The sequence below is a fragment of the Muscardinus avellanarius genome (genome assembly GCF_963383645.1).
Source record: "Muscardinus avellanarius genome assembly, chromosome: 7".
NCBI classification, from domain to species: domain Eukaryota; kingdom Metazoa; phylum Chordata; class Mammalia; order Rodentia; family Gliridae; genus Muscardinus; species Muscardinus avellanarius.
In genome coordinates, this window is record NC_137793.1 from 14,329,063 (window position 1) to 14,352,580 (window position 23,518).

The 23,518-nt window shown below is 37.4% G+C and overlaps 1 protein-coding gene across 6 annotated transcripts in view; it reads left to right on the top strand.

Annotated features, from left to right (window-relative positions):
- Positions 1-23,518, top strand: part of GABRG2 (gamma-aminobutyric acid type A receptor subunit gamma2) — a gene marked incomplete at both ends in the record, with an annotated part of 94,449 nt that overhangs the window by 27,213 nt on the left and 43,718 nt on the right. For 5 of the 6 annotated variants that reach the window (XM_080698270.1, XM_080698273.1, XM_080698271.1 and 2 more), the window contains 4 exons: positions 119-186; positions 1,091-1,311; positions 5,054-5,136; positions 6,144-6,281. In XM_080698270.1, coding sequence (XP_080554396.1) covers positions 119-186; positions 1,091-1,311; positions 5,054-5,136; positions 6,144-6,281 — 510 coding nt within the window. Of the gene's footprint in view, positions 1-118; positions 187-1,090; positions 1,312-5,053; positions 5,137-6,143; positions 6,309-23,518 lie in introns of all 6 variants that reach the window. The other variant, XM_080698269.1, reaches the window with a different exon arrangement.

The window sequence follows — 23,518 nt, forward strand, 5'->3', positions numbered from 1 at the left end:
CTAATGTAGTTAAGTAAGTTTGTTTTGGCAAATAAAGACTAAGCCGGTGTTGGTAAGGTACAACAAGCCAGTGTTGTACCTCTCCCTTGGGCTCATCTTTATATGGTTCTCTTTTCAGTGAAACCAACATTAATCCACACAGACATGTATGTCAACAGCATTGGTCCTGTGAACGCTATCAATATGGTAAGCTTCATAATATTACTGTCCATTTTATTAACATGGTAGTAACAAAAACATGCCGACAAAAGAAAAACAATAAGTTCAAGATTTTGGAAGGGAAGGATAGTCTTTCCGATCCATTCATTTTTCTCATATAATTTGAAGATAATTAAAATTTTAGGATTTTTTGTAAAAATTAAATATGATCACATAAAAATTAATTTTCTGTAAGTATGCTGTACCATGGAAATATAACAATTATTGTGTGTATTCCAGGTGCTACTTCCTATACAATAAAACAGAATATTGTACCACTTTTTAGAAAAGTGATGGTGTGGCTATAGCATAGTTGGCTTCAAATCAGAAATGTATCTCAGAAGACTAAGTGCATTGGCTTTCAAGATAAATGCAGCTTGGTTTTTATATAATATTTTTTACCAATATCTGAAATGAGGAACTATACCTATTGTTTAATGTAAAAAAATAAAATAGATTAATGAAGCCCAGAAGGTCATAATGTGATGGAGTTGCGATGGGATGGAGGGGTTAAATGTCTAGATGATAGAAGCTGAGGATGTTACTGAACATCCTATACACAGTACTACTTTCTATATCCAAAAATTAGCTGTCTCAGAATGTCAGGAAAAGTTTTGCTTTTTAGACATGGGAGGAAAATAATTATATCAGGGCTGTATAACCTGGCATGGGCATTTGTTTAGACAGGTCTGTTTGTTCATAACAATATTAAACTGGTCTACAAAAGATAGATATGGCAGTAGCCTTATCAATAAAGCTATTGTTCCTTTTGGAGTACTCAAAGCCAAAGTGGTATTGCCTTATATTGGTGATAAGTACAAGAATGATGAAATATAGAAATCATTCACAAAACACTTTTGTATTAAATTTTTTTGTCTTTCTTAATAAACAGGAATATACAATCGACATATTTTTTGCCCAAACATGGTATGACAGACGTTTGAAATTTAATAGCACCATTAAAGTCCTACGATTGAATAGCAATATGGTGGGGAAAATCTGGATCCCAGATACTTTCTTCAGAAACTCCAAAAAGGCAGATGCTCACTGGATTACTACTCCCAATAGAATGCTGAGAATTTGGAATGACGGTCGAGTGCTCTACACCCTAAGGTATTCTTTTAGAAAAGGATAAGAATAATTGCTGGGAATTAAACAGAAATGAGTGATAGGACTTTAAAAAATGAAATAAATGTCTAGCCTACATTAAGGTTGGAATGTTTGATTTAAATGGCATATGACTCTACAAAATTAGTTCTTCCTTCCAATAAGCTTCATTAAAACACTAATCATAGTTAGAAGTAATTTTCTGTGACTAATGTGAGAACACTGTTTTCTCACAACTGACATGAAAGGTCCCTGCCTTTGAGATATCATCTGACTTTCGCAGCAATGTTAGTCTTTTGGGTTCATTCCTGCTACTTGATAATATGGAAGCTTAAGTAATCATCCAGACTTGGAATGATCAGCTTTTGTGGTTGGAAGTGTTTTATTTTATTTTATTTTATTTTATTTATTTTATTTTTTTGTTGAGGATCCTTTGGTTTTATTAAAATGGAATCAAAGTTAATATTTAATTCAATATTAACACTTATAATCTAGTAAATAATTTTCCTGAGTAATACTTTACATCTATGTTTTTTAACAATTTTATTATTGAACATAAATAGTATACATTTAAACTATATTTGGTGCCCTCTCCCCCTGCCCCCGTTTTCCCTTCCCCCCTCCCACCAATGGTTGTCCAGGTTAACCATGTCTTATTCATAATTTTACGCATGTTCAGATGTAGACCCTCATTAATCAAGATCAGCCTTTCTCCTCTCCTATCTTTCCATTCAAACTTTGCTGGTATTCCCCCTCCATTATCTGGAGTCCCACTGGTATCCTCTGTGTTTCCTAGTTTGGGCATATTAGAGGAAACATATGTACCACTCTGGACTCTGAATCCAGGAAGTCTTTTAAATGAAAACACTTCCAATTCAGACATTCTCCTTTAGCAATGATTTCCTTACAATAAAATGATAAGGAAATGATTGCTAAAGGAGAATGTCTGAATTGGAAATCTGTACACACTCTTCTCTTTTGAGTTACAGGATGATGAGCCCATAGAATATGTCACCTTCCATTCCCTGGCACCCCTCTCCCCATGATATGGGTATGCCATGTGACATAATTTATTGTCTATTTTTATTTATAAATCTTTTGGAACATTTGAAGTAGCTGTCTTATACCTTTTAGACTTAAATATTACAAAATATTTGGGAAATTTTCTATGTGAATTATTTTGCCATTCATTTCTCATATGCATTTTAAATATTTTCCACTGATGTTTTTGTTGGCAAAAGTACAATATTAAATAGCATAATAGATAAGTATATATACTTCAGGATCAAGAAGACCAGGCTATGGTGTGTTACTCTGTCTTTCTAGCTGTATGAAGTAGAGTGATTCCAGAATCTATAAGACTGTCTATAAAACTTAGGGAAAAGCTGTATAATAATAACATTTTTGGTTCTAGAAGACATTATACAGCTTTGTTTACATGATGTTTTGTTTATATGATGATTTACTTTGCATGGCATTTTTACTTGATTATATTTTTATTGAGATTAGTTAAATATGAATTGCTGGAAATTATGGAGAAAGAAGGTACCATCCCCACTGAGCCACTACAACTTCAGAAACCTTGATCTTTCATTCCTTTATTTCTATAAAATACAAATGACTTTTACCTTGCAGAATTGTTAAAAAGTGGGGTGATATATCAAATGTTTAAAAGAGCCTGATCTAAACTGAGCATAGCAGACATTCAAATTACTTGTAGAAATTTTCAGATAGAAATGTCAGTGACATCCTGTTTCAAAATAAAGAATAAAAATGGGGCTGGGGGTGTGACTCAGAATGCCCCAGGGTTCCATCCCCAGTATCACAATAAAAAAAAGAAATGTGAATGATATGATTACTCTAAATCTTTGTATCCTAGAACTGCCTAGCTTCCACATTATTTATTTTTATGTACTTGTGACATATACGTGATGCCTAATATATTCAACATCTAAAATATAATACTTTAAAATGGCTCCAAACCCCTTTTTTCAGAGTTAGATATGTTACTAGGAAAAAAGGCCACAACTTCAAAAGAAATCCATTGTATCTATTTTATACTCATCGTGAGCTTTATTAAATTAAAGATAAGGTAATGACTGAAATTAGAAAGCTAGTGGAAAAATCAGGATCTGTCTGATGAATCAGAGCTCCGTCTAGCTTTTGAGATATGAAACCAGTCACCCTATCTCGTCTCTTATCTTTCACACAATAGCATAGCCATTTTTACTTCAATCAATTTGAGGAATCACTACAATATTTAATTATAAAAGCCACCTCAAAAATGTCACTCATGAGATTCAATTAGGGCTTAAAATCGTTTTCAGTCTATATACAGAGATGATTTTATTCTGGTTCCTTATCTATAACAAGCCATAAGTAAGTGTGTCTGTGTATGTGTGTGTGTGTGTGTGTGTGTGTGTGTGCGCGCGCGTGTGTGTGTCTGTTTTGCTTTGATGTAGCAGTCTGTCTCTGTTATTTTGATATTTTTGATAATTCAAGTTTAATTTGGAAATCATCATATTTAATTATAATTCCTTTTATGAATAAAACCAATCTTTACTTTTAATAACATGTAATTGCAGAAGGCTAATGATTCAAACCTCCATCTTTGGAGACTGATAAACCTAAGTCCAAATCTCAACTGTTCCCCTAATTTTGTGACTTTGGACAAGTACAACAGAGCCATAACTCTACTTATTATATGAGAAAAATTCACTTTATCCAGGGCTTTATAGATAATTAAGAATATATTTACAGATCAGTAATTGCTCTGCTACACTAAAAAAGAATAAATCTCCCCAATTAAAGTCATGTTAAAGCTATGCTAATTGAAAAATCTCTTAATTTTTATAAACATATTTTTGTAGCTTTAAGAGTGATATCTGCACATCATAAAGAAAAAGAGGCAGCAAATATAAAACAAAAAATGTCAAAATTTACAATTTGGGATTATATTCACACTTCCTCAAGGGTAGTCAGAACATCTGGTCTTCTTTTAGCCTTCTCCCTATGGCATGCCAGCAGGACTTAACACTCAAAATCTCTGCTATAAGAGGCAATCTAGACTCAAACTAATTGAGACATGCTGGCAAACATTTTTCTAATATGTCTGTGCATATGTACTTAACATTTCTTGTTTGCCATTAGATATTCCTCTACTGTGTAACATACCATTAATGACTTCATAGTGTTCCACTTCACAGAGTAAAAACACATAAAAGGCATTTTTAAATTTACCTATAGCAATTTAAAGCTAACAGCTGACAAGCACTTGCAAACAGAAGGTCCTGCTTTAATGAGCAGATAAGATCTGAGAGTTGTCAGTGTGCATTTATACGCAAACAGCAAATAAGCTTAAGTTCTTAAAACAGTTTGTTCTGTTAAGTTAAATATATTCATCGAACAATCTCATGTGTACAATTAATCTGAAAAAAAACCCAAGTAAACAAAACTTAAGTGATTACACATTAAATAAAGGGAATTTAGGTAAATGCAATTCAGTGGTTTGGTTTGCAAAACAAAAACAGAACAAAAAAACCACAAAACAAATGAACAAACAAAAAATTAATAGACTACATCTAGCCTTAATTTTTGCCTAGACTTAGTGGATTTCTTCAGGGAGGATCACTTTTTTGCTGTCTAATTGTGAGGTATAGTCTAGAAATGATGCTGATGTACATTTTAAAGTTTATTTTTTATTTATTTTAAAAACATCTTTATTTATGTTTAATATCTTTCTATTTAGGTTAACAATTGATGCTGAGTGTCAGTTACAGTTGCATAATTTCCCAATGGATGAGCACTCATGTCCCCTGGAGTTCTCTAGTTGTAAGTAATACTTCCCCATTCTGAATCCTCTCTCATTTCTAGTCTTTCTGGTTGCAATGCCACACAATTGGGAGAATCAGTGAGCATGGCAAAATAGCAGTAAGCTATGTTGTTGACTTGAGGAATTTTGACAATCATAATTGGAGCTTGTCCCAATTAGACATTTTCTGCAAAAGAATGGATCTATTTCAAATCAGGAATCTCAAATAGGTTTTGCTGGGTTGCAAACTTTTAATAAATCAGTAGTGGTTTTCTGGAGTCCTTGGTTGAGACTGGCCCCAGGAGAAGAGTGTTACAGCATATTGCTTGTTAAGACCTACCCTACTGAAATATTTTCTGTTGGCAAAATATATGTAAAATGTTTTGTATGCTGCTTGACAAAATTAGAATCAATAATGGTGTGAATTTTTATTAACTATTATTTTTGTCAGATAATAAAATATATTCAAGCTTATCTACAACAAGTGTAACACAGATGAAGTTTCAGTAAATTTCATAGGCTTTTGAACCCAAACAAGAAACTCTCAGTTTCCCAGTGTGTTTGCCTTATTATTTGTTCAACATATATTTTAGCTCATTCTTCTCTACCTTAATTATGATCTGTCAATTGAGCATATTAGGCAAAATAAAATCTGATTACAGATGTTAAATTTATGCATTTATTTATTTATGTTTGTGCTGGGGATTGAACCCAAGGCCTTTTACATGCTGGGCAAACACTATACCATTGAGCTACACTCCCAGTCCTAAATTTTTATTTTTATAAACATAACTTCCACTCAGGGAGTCAGGGAGAAATCATAACCATAGTTGTTTTAAAAAATAAAATGGCCAAAGAATCATTAATTTCTCATTATATCCATTTTAGTGGGGACCACAGGAAAACTAAAAAATTGTACATCAAGCATACTTAGAAAAATTTCCAGTAGAAATGTATTTCATGGAAGGTAGTTAGTACATATGTTATTTTATCATTTTTTCATACAAGTGTTCCTATGTCCCCATAGATGGCTATCCACGTGAAGAAATTGTCTACCAGTGGAAACGTAGTTCTGTTGAAGTGGGAGACACAAGGTCTTGGAGGCTTTATCAATTTTCATTTGTTGGACTGAGAAATACCACTGAAGTAGTGAAGACAACTTCAGGTAAGATGCACCTGAAAAGCATTTTAAGTGACTTTTACAGATTTAAGATTCTGACATTTCTGACTTGGAAGGCTTTCTAATGCCTGTCTACAAATGATATTCAGAAAATTAATGAAGTGTTTTAATTTTCTTGAGAAAATTATAATTGCTATTCTACTAGAATAGATAAATATAAATGTATTCTATCAATTTGAAGCAAATTGGATTCAAATTGGATTAGTAAGTTATTTGTAATTTATTTAGGCAAAACTGAATAGCAATTATTTTTAAAAAGAAAATATTAGGTGTAAGTTTATTGTTTCTTTTGGGAAATGTTTTTTTTTTCAAAGTGTGAAAGTATTCTATTTTACAACATCCTGAAACCCTGACACCACTCCCACATCCTGCTGCTCGCTTCCCCTCCTGCTCATTCAGTGCAATGTCCTCAAGTGTGACTGCAGAGGCACTCCCTCGTTATGAGCAGGGATTCATAATGCACTGACTCCTCATCCCTCCTGAGTAGATAAATATGTCTCTTAATATACCGAAATAGCAGCATTTGAAGCGATCACACAGAAAATAAACCTTCAAAATGTAGGGAAATTAGTGCAATGGATATAGCTTCATTCTACATCCTGAAATTTAATATTCAGAACTGGCTCCACTGATGAATAAGAGACCTAGCCTTGTATATTGGACAGGCCTTAGTCCTAATCCTAACTTCAGCTAATCCAATTTATTGATCCTATAAGGGGATCCACTTTCTCAAATATTCAATGTATATAAAAACAACTTCTCATAGAGATTCTGTTTGTATAGTAAAAAAATTTAAAAAAAAAACTTCTTGGGTGATACCTGGCATGTGGAGAATACTGAATCAACAGTGCCTCTTACTAACATTAGACTTACTGGGTGTACATGCAGCAAAATGTGGTCTGTATTTTAGAATTTCAAGAGAAGCTACAAATCAATATTTGATATAAATTCTGATGCTTTTTATTGGTATTATTTACTTTATATAATATTCCCTGTGGAGCATATTAGACATATTTTCAGACCAGAATTTTCTCATGCGTGCTCAGCTGGAGCCTTCCGCAAGGATGAATGTACACTGTGCAGATCGCTCTAATTACTCCAGCTAAAATAGGGATCTGGGGGAAGGTTCACCAGGGCTGGATACATGTACATTCCTATCACTCTGAAGTTTATTATAATGTGTGATTACGATGCAACAATAGAAGTCCATTTTTTAAAAAATTAAACATTTAATATGCAGGTAAATTAATGTGAATTTAAATATGGCTCAATTTCAAATACATTACATTCTCAACTTAAACCCATTAAGACATGTGATTTAAACCAGGCTTGATGGTGCATGCATGTAATCCCAGTACGTGGGATGCTGAGACAAGGAGATTGCAGGTTTAAGGCCAGCCTCATCAACGTAGGGAGTTTCTCAGCAAATTAGTGAGACCCTATTTCAAAATCAAAATAAGGGCTTAGGTTATAGCTTAAAGACAGATTGTCTCTGGCCCAATACTCAGCACCAATAATTAAAAAAAAAAAAGGTGGGGGATGAGTGTAGGGTAGAACCCCTTGGGTTTAATCCCAGAACAATAGCAAAATATATGCCATTTATACTAGATTTCCATGGATCTGTTGATTTATTCACACATACCTTATTTTTTACCTAAAATTTATAGGGCAGAGTGTTGTGCTGAATAGGTTGGAATAGGTGTTGATCTATGATACAAGAAGAAGCAAATTTTCGCTCTTGATAAAGATGCAAATTTATGGTTCTACTTCAAAAACACCATTTTCTAAATCATGTAGTAATTTGTCCAAACATTGTTTTCAGAATTCACAAGTATCTTCTAAAGGCTTTCTTTATTTTGCAAAAAAAAAATAGAAGCAGAAAAGTCAAAGTAAAGCTTGAGTATATTTTTGAAAGGTGGCCTTCTGTTCTTTACTGAAAAGTAATCCTCACCATCAAGTACTAAGAACAATCTTTCATTTGGTTCAGACAAACAATAAAAAAGAAGTACAGGATTGCCTTAGAAGTGAAAGGAAGGACAAACTTGTGAAGATAATCTCTGAATTTGTATGCTTCTAAAATAGGAAATTGGGCATTAAAGTTCTGCTGTATATTTATATTTCTATAATTATTCTAGTACCTAAAACAGAATCCACAAACTCATGACTAGCAGACTTTTTTTTTCCCCCTTAGGCACTTTAGGCTGGAGTAGCATTAAGATCAGATGACAGAAAGAGAAGGTCTGATTTTACATCAAAGGGCTTAATATCACTCCTTCCTCAATGTTCATATGGAGCTTGTTGGGGCATTTAACTGATTACTAAGGAATAATTTCAGTAGAAAATTATCCACTGATTTTATCATGGACTCTACAAGGCTATTAGTCTTCCTTTGGAAATCACAGCAAAATTTTATTGAAAAAATACTAGATTTGATATTTGAATAGCTTCATTTAATGGATTTCATGAATTCCTTTGTAAATTTTAATATGGTAGTTCCATATTTAATCTTTCTTTCCGTGGGTGCGCACAGTACGATTTTGTTGGACTCTACACCAAAATCTAGCATAGATATTTATGACAGTTGATTTTCTAACAACTGGAAAATTTGTTTGATGTTTTAATGCCATTCTTCTCTTGGAAGCTTAGACCCATAACCAGTTAATATATACAAAAAAACTGTACTAACTTTCTTGGGACTTTATTAGAATTTCAAATTATAATCATTTGGAATCTTGGTCATTATTATGGTGTGGTTTTCTTCTAGACTTGTGGTAAATGGATCTTCCTCCAAGAAGCCTCTGTTGTAATGGGACAAGGATATTGCCTAGAATGTAATAGAGCATAGTGCAGGGTTTTCTAAACTTTATTTGTTCAAGCTTTGATGCATCTAAGGGATGACTGTGCTGCTGGTTATATTATGTTCCAGAAAAAAATCAATTGTAAAAGGACAGACCCCGAGTTGCCTTGAGACCAAAGGAAGACACAGATAGATCTCCCAGTGAGTGAAATTTGTTGGGGACTTACTGACAGACACATGGCCAAGAGCAGCAGCCAGGAGAGTGGATCCCCAGAACTGGGTCAGAGGGAGGGGCTTACATAATGGTCAGGCTAAAAACGGCTTTTTTTCAAGCCAAAATGTACCTGCTCTGGCTCAACCTAACATCAAAAACACCAGACACATTCCTGGAGCTGACAGAAGCAGGGTGTGGTAGCAAAGAATGCTCCCCACTCTTAATGGCATCTATTTATAGTGTGTAGGGGAGCTCTGGGGGAGGAGAGACACCAGTGTTATCCTGGAGCAGTCACTGTAGTGATGGCTCAGGGTGGCCTCAGATCAGATCAAGCTGCATCCCCACACTTAGTATATATCTTTTTTATGTTTTTCTTAGTAAAATAAATGTATTTTTTAGACTACTAGAGTTAACAGAAAATCAGAACCAAACTGCCATAATAGAATTTGATATTCAATACAGTAAGAAAGAAAATGTTCTTAAATTTTAAGTGTGTATATTTGTGTTGTTGCCCAGACTCTGAATGTGTTGATGAAGAGAGATGTCAGAGTTCAGCTAATACTAAAGGAAAGCTTTGTCCTTGATGAAATAAGGACAAATTAAACATTTCATAGGGAAACATTTTCTCACCAGGAAATTTAATGATAGTCACTTTATCCACCACCTGAATTGTCTTTGAGTTTTATCGGTACCATGCTTGAGAAAAATATTTTCTTGGTGGTAGATAGACAAGACTGAAGGAGTATGCTTAATTCAGAGTCAATACATCGGAATGAATTTGCAAATTCATGGTTTCTCCTCCAAACCATCATCTCCTCTTGCCTGTTCTATATCTGTCAGAAACAGTGCCATGGCCCCAGTGAGGCAAGATGAACACTCAGTGTCATGTCTCTGCCTCCCACATCTAATGAATCATGAAGGCACTTATGCCTCTGAAAAATCTTGTATAACCGTCCTCTTTTCAGTTGTCATTGCAACTGTCCCAGTTCACATTTTTGTCTGTTCTCATCTGGACAATGTCGGGTGCTTATTAAGTTAGGTCCCTGCTGTCAGCCTCTCCCTTCTAAGATCTATACTTTACACAATACTAACACAAGCTAACACTTAGTGCTCACTATCAACATGCATCATAAGGCACTGTGTGCAAATGACCTACTTTAATTCTCAAAAGCAGAGCCGTTCTTAACAATTATTATCAACAATGATGGTAGGTATCATGGTCAGTGAGGAAACCAACTTTAATAAGTTCATTTATGTGCAGGACTCAAGTGCAAGCTATAGGACACAAATTCCAGTGACCTTCTTCCAGACACATGCTCTTAATCATTATACTATTTCACTCCATGGTGGCCCAATGTGTCCTTGATATACAACTTTCAAAACATGTCAAAAATTTACTAGGTTCAATTAAACACAACCTGTTATTTATTTATTTATTTATTTATTTATTTTTGCAGTACTGGTATTTATAATATGTAAGAACATGATTCCATGAACTTTACAGCACGTTTTTTTGATAATCTCTCAGACTGTGGCAGAACCCACCTGTTAATATTTTTTTCTGAATTTAAACGTGTCAATCCTATGCTCACATTTAAAATCAGTTTTCTTTCTCTCTGGCCTGGCTTAAGTCATCAGCACCATTATATCACTATTACTATCAGGATTAAAGAAACAGCATCTTCTCAGTAAAAGGATTAACCATTTGGGACAGTTTCTAAGAATGTGGACTCTAAAATTCAGGCAGGTCATTCCAACACCAGCTTTTCCACTTGCTAGGGGCCCGATTTTGGATAAATCGTTAAACATATCCAAGCCTAATATTTCTACTACCATAAGATTGCTCTCAGCATTAAGTTAGTTGCTCCATTAAAAACCCTTAAAACCCCCTGAATCCTGAGAAGCACTTAGTAAAGGAAAGGCAATGTCAATTCAATTACTATCATCATCATCATCATCATTATTGCATAGACTTCTTTCTGAGCATTTCACTCTCATTATGAAAACAAAGTTGCAGTGTCCAGTTGCTTGACACTTGTTTTACTTCCCAGTCCCAAGCCCTTTGTGTCACTAAATGCGACAATAATACTGATAAAACTATATAATGTTTAATTATTTCATTACATAAAAATATATATTTCTTATTAATTAAATACAGAAACTGATCATCTATTTTCCCATTCTCAGTGTTTAAACTGGAAAAGTTGACTCTAGTCATGTTGCCATGATCTGTTCTTTACCAAATTCTCTCCATAAATTTTGTGTCAAGCAGACCTTTATTTCCCCATGTTCTAATTCTGAGATGGGGTCTACAGAAGTGAGTAAATGAGTTTCCTAAGAGAAAATACATTCTTAGGATCCAAATGTTATTATCATGAATCAAAAGGAAATTTAACATGTCCTTCTGCTATTAGAAGCTTGCCATTAAAGCTTTTGAACAGTCCTTAACAATGCATCTGAAACATCTGTTTCATGAGACATATTTTGTCATAACCATGTTTATGAGCTATTATTTATTTCCTTTGTTGTCTTTAACCTATCTTTGGAGCTTAGATTTCATAGGCTATTTCTTCTTCTCATTTCTGTTACAAGGAATATGAGAATAAAAACCTGCACAGCACAAAATTAATCTTCCACTCCACCAATGGAATACAGATCACAATTTTAGAAATACAAGATCCAAGAATGAAGTCCCTACTTGTTGCTTCATTTCTAAAATATCTATAATTTATTCTCTATCTTTCAACATTTTATGTCATTCTCCCACTATAGAATTTCCCTCCCCTCTAATTTCCAGAATATGTTTCACTGACTTCAACATCTTTACATATTTTTATTTCATTCCTTAATGCCCAAGCTCAAGCCCCAAATTTTGTGCAGTCAGGTTATTTTTGAGTTTCAGTGAATCTGGAGCCAGTTCTAATTAATACTGAGTTATTCCAACTATTTGAAGTAACTTAATGTCTTAAATTAGTGGATGATTGTACAATGTAGACTTTTATTTTATTTTTAAACTTCAATTTAAAAAATTACTCTGGTTTCTGGAGAGGAAAATATATGAATGATGTAACTCGGCCTGTGAGAAGAGCAGCCATGTGAAGTCACTTTCCTTCTCTGACCTGGAAGTATCTCATCTACAGAAGGAAGGCACTGGATCAGATTTGTCTTTTTGTCTTAAAATAATTTGTTTTATTTTAATATACTTTTAATTTTGTGGGTCTGAGGATACAATCAAGGGGTATTTGACCTCCAAGCTACACCCCCTGCACTATTTTTTATTCTTTAATTTGAAATAGGATCTCACTGACTTGCACAGGTTCTCACTAAGTAGCTGAGGCTGTCCATAAACCACGATCATCAAGTCTCAGCTTCCCAAGTGCTGGGATTCCAAGTATGTGCCACTACTGCTGGCTCTTAGTATACTTTTTGTAATGTGCTATAGTCCCAAGTCATAATATAGTTCAGAGTGATGGGACATACATGTATACAGAACTTGGGGAGCTTTTTTTCCCCTTTTTCCACCTTGGTTCCCTCCCCATTCCTTCCCCTTCTCCATATATGATATTGAGATTGGCATTGATAATTTTATGTATGTATCTAATGTCAGTGGAAGTGTTTCCTTCATAATTCTCTCTCCTCCACACTACCATCCTCTCTTAAACCCCTCTATTAGATGTTCTCTACATTAAGTTTCTGTTTAGGAGAGTGCTCAAACTCAACAAAATTCAGAAAGAGAGAGAGATGCAGCCAACGGTCTTCCAAAACAACAGTCTTAATATCCAGCCTGACCTGATGTACCCCAAAGTGCCAGCTTCCCACAAATCAATGTCACATGGAGGGAACCCCAAAATTCTACAAGGATTGTACTTTCTGGGAATATAATTCCCTAATTGACAAGTTCTTTAAACAACATGTGCTTTGTTGTTTTGGCACAAGGCCATAAAAAATGTTCCTGTCCTTGTCACTTTTTTATAACCCCTAATATAAACAAGATTACATCCTAGATGTCCCAACGTAGGAGCTACTTTATTTACAAATGAATGATTTTCTAGACTATTTCTTTCTCAAGTTTTTAATTATGTTTTCATCATAAGATAAATGCAAAAACAAACTATATTTAGGTTTTTAATTTAGAGAAAATGATATTTCTTCTATTTGTTTAGTAATGTTATGTTTTAATAATAAAAAAAACTGTTAACTCCAAATGGCAACTTACTTTATTGCCATTGTAATTATGGAATATTCACATCTTACATTTTAAAAATCACACATTTGATTTTTAAATTCCAGCATTATTTCTTCGTTACCTGTTGGAAGACAGGTTCTAATGGGTGGGGGAGATTACCATATAGAAGTCAAATGAAATCCAAAGAAACTGCTTTTACATTAATACATGTCATTTCTGCTTTTGTGCCCTTGGCAAGTTGCATGATCCTATGAAGATAAGACGGAGCTAGGATCTACAGCTCAGTTGTGTGTGAGGAAGGACAGTGGGCTTTTGACATTATCCCATTTGTGAAAAATACAGAGTGCCATTTTATTCCTATAACAAGCTCCTGAGAAAGGTGTTTTCTTTCCTTTGATAGATGACAAAACTGAAATTTTGATGAGCTAAGTAATTAGTTCAAGGATATTCAGTGAGTAGATTACCCAGATTCAGAGATTTACCTCACTGCCTGAGATAAATTAATCAATAGAAACCTTACTCTTAAACTCAATAGCTATTTTACAGACACATGCAATAAGCAAATATCATACTTTTTATAACTATATATGCATAAATAATGTTATCATGCAAGAATAGCAAGCATATTAGGTACAGTAAAAATTTTAAGTTAGAAAGTTAAATAAAGATAAACTTTCACTTTCAGAAACACATTTATAACTTATGGGATATTATAATGTATGACCTAAGTGGACCTCTACATCACCATTCATATTTGATCTTGACTAAGAAACTATTAGTTAAAGTATATTTGTTTAAATTTGTTTCTTAAGAAAAAATACAATTTGAATAAAACCACTATAAAATATGAGCTTTTAAAAACAATTATTTTGAGAATTAATCTCTTATTTTGAATGTCTATCAACATCAACCAGGTCAAGCAAGCACTAATTTTTATCCAAATTATTTTTCTCAACTCACATAAAAATTATATCTTGGTATAACTAAAAAACCAAATATCAGTTTGATCATATGTATTCAAGAACTCACTCCTGTCTTACTACTACTCCAAAATTTGTAAATATTTTGAGGCTCATTTCTTCCAAACTTATTTGAAGCTGAGTTGTGAGTTTGGAATTTTGTTTCTGTGTTTGTTTGGGTGGGGTGGGGGAGGGAAAGGATTTTGTACTTGGAGATATCTTTTAATTTAAAGCACTGAAAGCAATTCCAATATCAACAGAATTACTCCAGGTTAAAGCAGAAAAAATATTAAGTAATTTTTAAAGATATAAAAGTGAGTGAAAATGAGACTGAAGCTCATAGTGTGATGTGAAGATCATACTGTGCACACCATCTCATTAGTTGCTCCTTTTTCTCAATTATATGGAATTGAATGATTCCTTCATATTATTTTTGTATTTTTTCAGGAAACTTAATGCTATTTAATGCTGCATATCTAAAACCTCTTTAGCCTATCACAGACCAAAAAGGAAACAAATACCAATGTGTAAAATACTGAATATTATTTTTCTAAATTTTACCTTTTTTCTTCAAAAGTGACTATTATGAAAGTTAGAACACATTGCATTGCCCAAAAGACCAGAAAATAATTTACTGGCACAGAGACTATAGGCTGGCTGTACTTTGTTTACCATTCTGAAACGCTGTTCATTTCACATAGTATTCCATTTATACTAGAAAGCCAAGAACATCTAATTCTATAAACATACCCAGAAACCGATAAAAAAAAATCTCCAGGAAGAAAGATTGACAATTTTGTTAAATATGATTTGCCATGCAATTTTTTGTTCAATTTTATAGATAGGTGTATGTTAATTAATTTTCCATTACTGCGACAAAGTACTTGAGAAAATCACTTAAAAGAAGAACATGAATGTTTTGACTCACAGTTGGAGGTTTCAATTCTTGGTCACTTGAATCCATTATGCTTGGGCCAATGGCATTGTGGGAACATCATGGTGGGGAACGTGTGGTGAAACACAGATGCTCAACCTCAGGGTATCTGAGAAGTAAAGAAGCAGAGAAAGAGGCTAGGGTCCAGATTTTCAAAGACACACCCCAATTGCTTTACTTCTTCCTACTAGGCCATAACTTTTAAAGGTTTTGTCAGCTCACAAGAGCACCACAGCCTGGTGAGTAAGACCAGCATAATGGACAATTGGAAGGAAGTTATTTAAGATCGAAACCATAAGGGAATGACTCTTCTGAACTGATAGTCCTTTATATTTAAAGATGGAACCCCACCATAAATATCCAACTTTTCACATTTCTACCTTTCAATAACCCACTTCCAAATTATCTGTTTCTTTGAAATATACCATCTTTTAGAGTGAAGGCAAAAGGTATTACTAAAAAAGAGCATTTTCTTTACATTATAGTTTTACTCCCATGCCCAACACTTGATTAATTGCTTTGCCCATAAGTGCTTCACTACCAGATGTATGACACTTTTCACTATCAATACTGGTATACAATAAAGAAGTGGCCTGCTACTTGGGAAGCTGAGACAGGAGGATCACAGTTTCAAGGACAGCCTCCGCAAGTAGTGAAACTCTAATCAATTTAGCAAGATCCTGTTTAAAAATAAAAATAAAATAGGGTGAGGGTATACCTCAGAGGTAAAATGTCCCTAGGCTCAATTCCCAGTACCACAAAAATAAGAAATAGAAAAATAATTGACATGCTAATAAGACTTAAAGTTAAAAATTTCAAACTAGACGATTAACTAGAAGTTTTCAAACATAACTTCTAACCTACTTATATGTATATTGCTAGAAGAATCATGTACCTTTATTTTCAACATTTATATCTATTATTCACTGTTAAATAGTGAACCATGTAATATAATAGGTGATGTATAATTCATGAGCTATTAATAACTTCTTGTTAGAGAGAGATAACAAGATTTTAGACACCAATTGTAGCTGCTTAATATTCACATTTAGTTGATATTCATATTTAGTTGATATTCACATTTAGTTGATGGTGTCCTGTTATCATATTAGTGACTGTGAAATTAGATTGATACAAAACCAACATTTTAGTGCTCAATCTAAAGGATCAGTCCCAACTGTAATTTTACTTACAAAGAAATTATTGCAAAGAAATTAACCCAGAGGTTGTGAATTGGTAACCTATTGTCTAACTCCCACATAGAGCATAGGTCATTAGTCCAGACAGAGTTCAATTATTTAACTCATTTAAATAGTTGTTCAACTCATTACACAATTGAGAAATTTTATAAGAAGACTAGAAAGATCTTTTCTTCTTGTTTCTGATATCTATACTCATATGAGACCAACATGTGAGCCCTGCAATCTCCAGTCACCAAAGGCCCTACCACTTCCTGTCATATTTTCCGGGTTATATTTCTTACTTCTTGAATTATTGCTTCGTATTATAGAAAACAACATGCATGCATGTGAATACTGAAAGTGGAGAAAGATTTAAGATAATCATCCCTCAAGTAACAGCACATATATATCTGTAGAAATGAAAAACATTCTATTATCTTTCAAAGGCAAAGCAAATGTCTCATACAGAAAAAAAAAACATTCTTAAGAAGTAAATGTAAGAACTATAACTCAACCGGAGTGTGTCTGGGAACAGATATTAAGTGAATTGCAAAGAAATAGCAGACACTGCCCAGTCTAGGTCCAACTCCTTTTCACATTCTACAGCTGGGTTTGTGTCCATAAACATCTAGTAGGACCAATGCAAACTGATTTTCAGCTCGTTTGGTCTATCTTTACTATCCACTTTCATGGGACACAGATTTTGAATGAAAATAAAATTATGAAGTTCTATATATGTACATCTGTGCCGATTCTCTTCATGTTTCTCTTTCAACTCACATCTAAGCAGCTAAACACTTTACTGCCATTTTCCTGCACATTTCTAATTAGCAGTCTTGCAATGCCAATTAACACTTCCTCCTTTGGTAGTTTTCTGAAGATCTATAGAGCTATTGGTTTGCAACAAAATCCTATTCTTCATTTTCTATAATGAAATAACACAGCTGGGTATAGGGCAAAAAATCTATAATTCCTGTTAAAGGGTCGTTGCTCTTCTTAAACCACCATATGGTTGAATGAACTTGACCAAGTCATTTTCACTTTTGGTCCATAATTGTTTCACCTAAAAAAAAAATCATATTAGTCTGCTTTTGGAGGATTTTTATGTGCTTAAAATGCTAGGCTCTATTTCCTTACATTCAGCTCCTTTCTTATAGAAAACAATTTGACGTGTATTTAGATTGTCTCATCCAGAAGTTCCTAACAGAAATCCCTACCTTTTCCCTTCTTATGTCACACCCAGAAATAAGAAAAGTACTTTGTCTGTTGTGTACCAAGCTCTTCAGAGGCAACTGGGGGTAAAAGGCTTTGCCAGAGAGCTCACTGGGGCATCAGCCAGGTTTGATAATGTGAACTCGCTATGGGAAATTCAGGCTTATTGTGGGCAGGAGGAGGGAGAGTGGATGATAATTCAATTTACTGTGGATGAGAAATTGGGAGGAGGTGGAGGTAGGATAATGGCTGTAAGGAGGCTTTCAAGAATGGAGAAAGAACAGATGCTGTGTGTTCAGACACAAAGAACATTTGCAATCAAGAGTATCTAGAATGGCCTTCATTTTTTTACCCATTATTTTAAATAGGTTAATTATATAAACGTGGCTGGGCACTTAAAGGCCCGAGAATCTGCAGTCCATTCAAAAAGGAATGGCAGAATTACTCCACAACAATAGTAACAATGATGACAGCAGTATGTGCTGGCATTTATAAGCCCCGTGTATGTACTGTTCCATTCTCTTCTCCCAACACTTTGCAATGTGATCGTCATTTTCCAGCTGAGATTATCATGTGCACCCACTTTGTAGAAAAGTATCGAGCCGAACATGGTGGCGCACACTTGTAATCCCAGCATTCGGGAGGCTGAGACTGGAGGATCGCGGTTCGCGGACAGCCTCAGCTACTTAGTGAGGCCCTGTGCAACTCAGTGAGACCCGGTTTCAAAATAAAGAATAAAAAATAGAGCAGTGGGTGTAGCTCAGAGGTCGAATGCCCCTGGATTCCATCACCAGACCCACCCACACACACAAACACAAAAAAAAAAAAATCCAAAGAGAGGACCTTATCCAAGGTCATGCAGGACTGGACTAAAAGGATACTCATGTTTCCTTACACTCTGATTTAAATCCAGCAATGACATAAACACTACAGTTGTTTCTGAATTTGCATTTGAAGAAATAACATGCTCTTGGACCTACATATTTATCATATAATTTTTACTAGTATAGCATATTTATGTCTATTATCTATAATCATATAATAGATTTAGTACTAAAGATTGAATCCAGGGGGCAGTCTACCTCCAAGCTACACCTCAGCCCTTTTATTTAGTTTTTGAAATGGGGTAGTTTTTAGTTTTTGAAGGGCTCACTAAATTGTGGAGGCTGGCCTCAACCCTATAATCTTTCTGTCTCAGCCTCGCAAGTACTGAGGTTACAGGTGTGTACCACCATGCCTGACTACCTATACATTTTCTATCATCTATTTGTCTAAAGCTATTTGCATACAAGTATGGTAGATCCAATCTTATTGGTTAGTTTAAGCTAGACTATACCATAGTAGCAAGTAGCACCCACAACTTTAACGATTTAAACAAATGAACAAATAAAAGTTGAGGCTGCACTCCCTCTTAGGACATGTCATTATTGTAGCCGAAAGGGAAAGATACAAAATCAAAATGATTCTTAAAGTTTTGGGTGAGCCCAGCATGGTGGCGCACGCTTATGATCCCAGCATTTGAGAGGCTGAGACAGGAGGATCATGGTTCACAGACACCTTCAGCTACTTAGTGAGGCTCATTGCAGCTCAGTGAGACCCTGTTTGAAACCAAAGAATAAAAAATAGAGCTGAGGGTGTAGCTCAGAGGAATCCCTGGATCCCATCCCCAGTACCAAAAAAAAAAAAAAATAGTTTTTGCTTTGGCAGGCATAAGTCTTTTTGGATTACACGCTATTGGCCAAAGCAAAGCACGATTGTAAACCTGATGTCCATGAGGTGAGTTGCATACTCTCTTTGCCATCAGGAAAGTCTTTGAAAGGATAAACTGGAGAACAAGAGGCAGCGATTTCTGCATGTGTATGTGTGGGAGACTGGAAATTGAACCTAGGGGTGCACCACCTCCAAGCTACACCTTCAACTCTTTTTTTATTTTGAAATCGGGTCTCACTGAGGCTGGCCTTGAACTAGCGATCTTTCTACCTCAGCTTCCCAAGCACTGGAATTACAGACATGCATCACTGCACCTGGCTAGAGGCAGCAAATACTTAGAACCATAAAAACTCACCCGCAACTTGCATCAGCATAACCCTGAGTGCTATAAATGGTTTCCTTTCCTGTTCATGTAAGGTGTGGGAAGTCAGGAAGGTCCTGCCATTAGTTCTCAAGAAGTTCCTCAGAGGCGTAGTACACACAGTGCATTATGCTCTCTGAAGCTGTATCGCATACCATAATTTTGACAAAAGTCCCATCTTCTTCGAATGGGTAAATAAACATTCCGCACGATCTATTAGAGAAATAAAGTTCTTGGTTGGTGGTTTGTCATTGTCAATTTCTGCTGACATTCAGAGCTCAAAGTCATAGGCCAGGATAAGTTACCCTTGGGGGTTGGGGGAAAGAATACCTTACTCTCAGAGAAAATACAGCTGAGTAGAAAAATGTCTCTCACTCTGAGGATTATCCTTTTGAAAAGAGGCTGTTTGGGGATTAGGCTTCTTCACTTTATCATTGACCTATGGCTGTTGCTTCTTATTTATGTAAAATTGCTTTCAGAAAGAAGAGGTAAGAAGACACGATTGTAGGATGAAAACGATTATAGGATGAGGAGAACTATCACGCCTTATAAAGATGAACAAAATTTACCCTGCCCTACTGCTGGGACAGCTTCATTAATTACAACAACAAATGAATCCATATGCATTTTACTGTGCTAAATTCAATTCCACAGATATTAGTTAGTGGTAACTTCTATGAAACAATCAACCCAAACCATCTTCTTGTCAGTAGGGGAAGCAATTGAACATGATTTAATAAGGAACGGTCACAAAAGAATGAAAGGTCAGGCTGTTTTGATTGCTCTTATTATTATTTTTTTTTTTGGAAAAAAAACCTTAATGTCTAATAATCCTGGATAAGAAGAAAACATGATAAAGCAGTTTCAAGAAAAATTAAATGCTTTCTTCTGTTTAATCTTAAAAATGAGATGAAACTTTGACCTTTCCTGCAATATTTTAAAAATTAACTTGATCTTTTTTTATAGATGAAGTACATGAAGCATAATGCTACCAACAATTTAAAACCCTGCCACATAGCTAGTTATTAGAAGGACTGAAGCCAATCAACAAGCATTTGGGTCCCCAAGCAACTGTTTCCTGGTCACTAAATTAGACTAAATTAGTATAGAAAAGAACTTCCCTTTCATTAGCTAACACTGAATAAATGAATACTAAGATATTTCGGTCCTAAAAATCTGCCTGTGTTAACCTATATATAGGGAAGTAGTTTGGATAATGATAGGATAATGGCCGGCTTGATTGGGCATTTCACACACGAAATACACTATGCTAAGCACCCTACAAAAATTGCATGAACCTGTAACAACTTTCAATTGTAAAACTCATTTTTATTTTTCATAATCACATAGCGGTAAATATAAGAACAGGACTTTAAACCCATAATCTGAGACCCCTGGAGAAACCGGGCCCAGTAAGACGCTGGGTTCTGGGCGGGGGTCGCACGCAGGGCACGCCAGATGGGCCCCGGGTCGTGGGACTCTGGGCCCCGGGCCAAACTGCGAGTAGCACGCCAGACCCCTGGAGAAACCAGGCCCAGAACAGAAAAAGATAAAGAAAAATATCGGAGAGGAGGTAAGAAAGCCGTTTTGGATGCCAGGACACTGGAGATGCAGACAAAACTTATCTAAATGCACTGGAACTTACAGAAAAATTCGCCGTGAAAGAGGACTGCTATTTCTCTATATTGTTAAGAATCTCAGACATCACCTGTAAGGAGAGAGCTTAGCGGAGACCAAGGAGAAATGCGGTGTTGAAAGAGTTCTCCGCGATGGTGGTGGAGACTTGTATTCAGGAGAAGCAGAAACCGGATCCTACCAACTTTATTTTTTTGGAGAAATTACACCAAATGTCAAATGCTACCATCACGCATGCTTAGGAACTCTGGACAACATTCAGAGTGGAAAAAGAGCCTGGGAAGGATTTGAAACGGTGGAGGCAGTGGCAATGCCAGTGGCCAATACTCAGGGGAGGCAGAGATCTGATACATTACATGTGGAACCTTTGAAATAATAACCACAGAGACAGTGATCGGAACCTGCTGAGGGGTTAGGCGGGCGCCAGTGGCCAACATCGGAGTTTGCTGTGAGGCAAGGCCACTACTGAGGCCTGCGTGGCCGGGATTGGAACCTGCCGAAGGGTTAGACCGATGCTGGGGCCAGCGAGGCCGGCATTGGAGCCTGCCATGAGACAAGGCTTGTGCTGGGGCCTCCAAGGTCGGGTTCAGAACCTGCTGAGGGGTTAGGCCGGTGCTGGGGCCAGCGAGGCTGGCATCAGAGCCTGCCATGAGGCAAGGCCGGTACTGGGGCCTCCGAGGCAAGGATAATAGCCTGCCGAGGGGTTAGGCCGGTGCTGGGGTCAGCGAGGCTGGCATCGGAGCCTGCTGTGAGGCAAGGCCAGTGCTGGGGCCTCCGAGGACAGGACTGGAGCCTGCTGAGGGGTTAGGCCGGTGCTGGGGCCAGTGAGGCCGGTATCAAAGCCTGTCATGAGGCAAGGCCGGTGCTGGGGCCTCCTAGGCTGGGATAAGAGCCTGCCGAGGGATTAGGCTGGTGCTGGGGCCAGTGAGGCCAGCATCGGAGCCTGCCATGAGGCAAGGCCGGTGCTGGGGCCTCCGAGGCTGGGAATAGAGCCTGCCGAGGGATTAGGCCGGTGCTGGGGCCAGCGAGGCTGGCATCGGAGCCTGCTGTGAGGCAAGGTCGTTACTGGGGCCTCCTAGGCCGGGATCGGAGCCTGCCATGAGGCAAGGCCGATACTGGGGCCTCCAAGGCCAGGATAAGAGCCTGCTAAGGGGTTAGGCCGGTGCTGGAGCCTGTGAGGCCGGCCTCGCAGCCTGCTGTGAGGCATGGCCGGTGCTGGGACTTCTGAGGCCAGTATCGGAGCCGGCCGAGTGGTTAGGCCGGTGCTGGGGCCAGCGAGGCTGGCATTGGAGCCTGCCATAAGGCAAGGCCGGTACTGGGGCCTCCGAGGCCAGGGTAAGAGCCTTCCGAGGGGCTAGGCCGGTGCTGGGGCCAGCGAGGCCAGCATCGGAGCCTGCCGTGAGGCATGGCCGGCGCTGGAGCCTCCGAGGCCAGGATCGGAGCCTGCTGAGGGGTTAGGCCGGTGCTGGGGCCAGCGAGGCCGGCACCAGAGCCTGCCATGAGGCAAGACCGGTACTGGGGCCTCTGAGGCCAGGATAAGAGCCTGCTGAGGGGTTAGGCCGGTGCCGGGGCCAGCAAGGCCGGCATCAGAGCCTGCCGTGAGGCAAGGCCGGTACTGGGGCCTCCGAGGCCAGGATAACAACCTGCCGAAGGGCTAGACCAGTGCTGGGGCCAGCGAGACCGGCATCGGAGCCTGCCGTGAGGCGAGGCCAGCATCGGAGCCTGCCGTGAGACATGGCCAGTGCTGGGGCCTCCTAGGCCGGGAACGGAACCTGCCGAAGGGTTAGGCCGGTGCTGGGGCCAACGAGGCCGGCATTGGAGCCTGCCGTGAGGCTAGGCTGGTGCTGGGGCCTCCGACGCCGGGATTGGAATCCTGCCAAGGGGTTAGGCCGGTGCAGGGGCCAATGGCCAGCATCGGAGCCTGGTGTGAGGCAAGTTCACTCCTACGGCCTCCAAGGCCGGGACCAAAGCCATCTTAGGGGTTAGACCGGTGCAGGGGCCAGCGAGACCAGAACTGGGGCCTCCCATGAGGC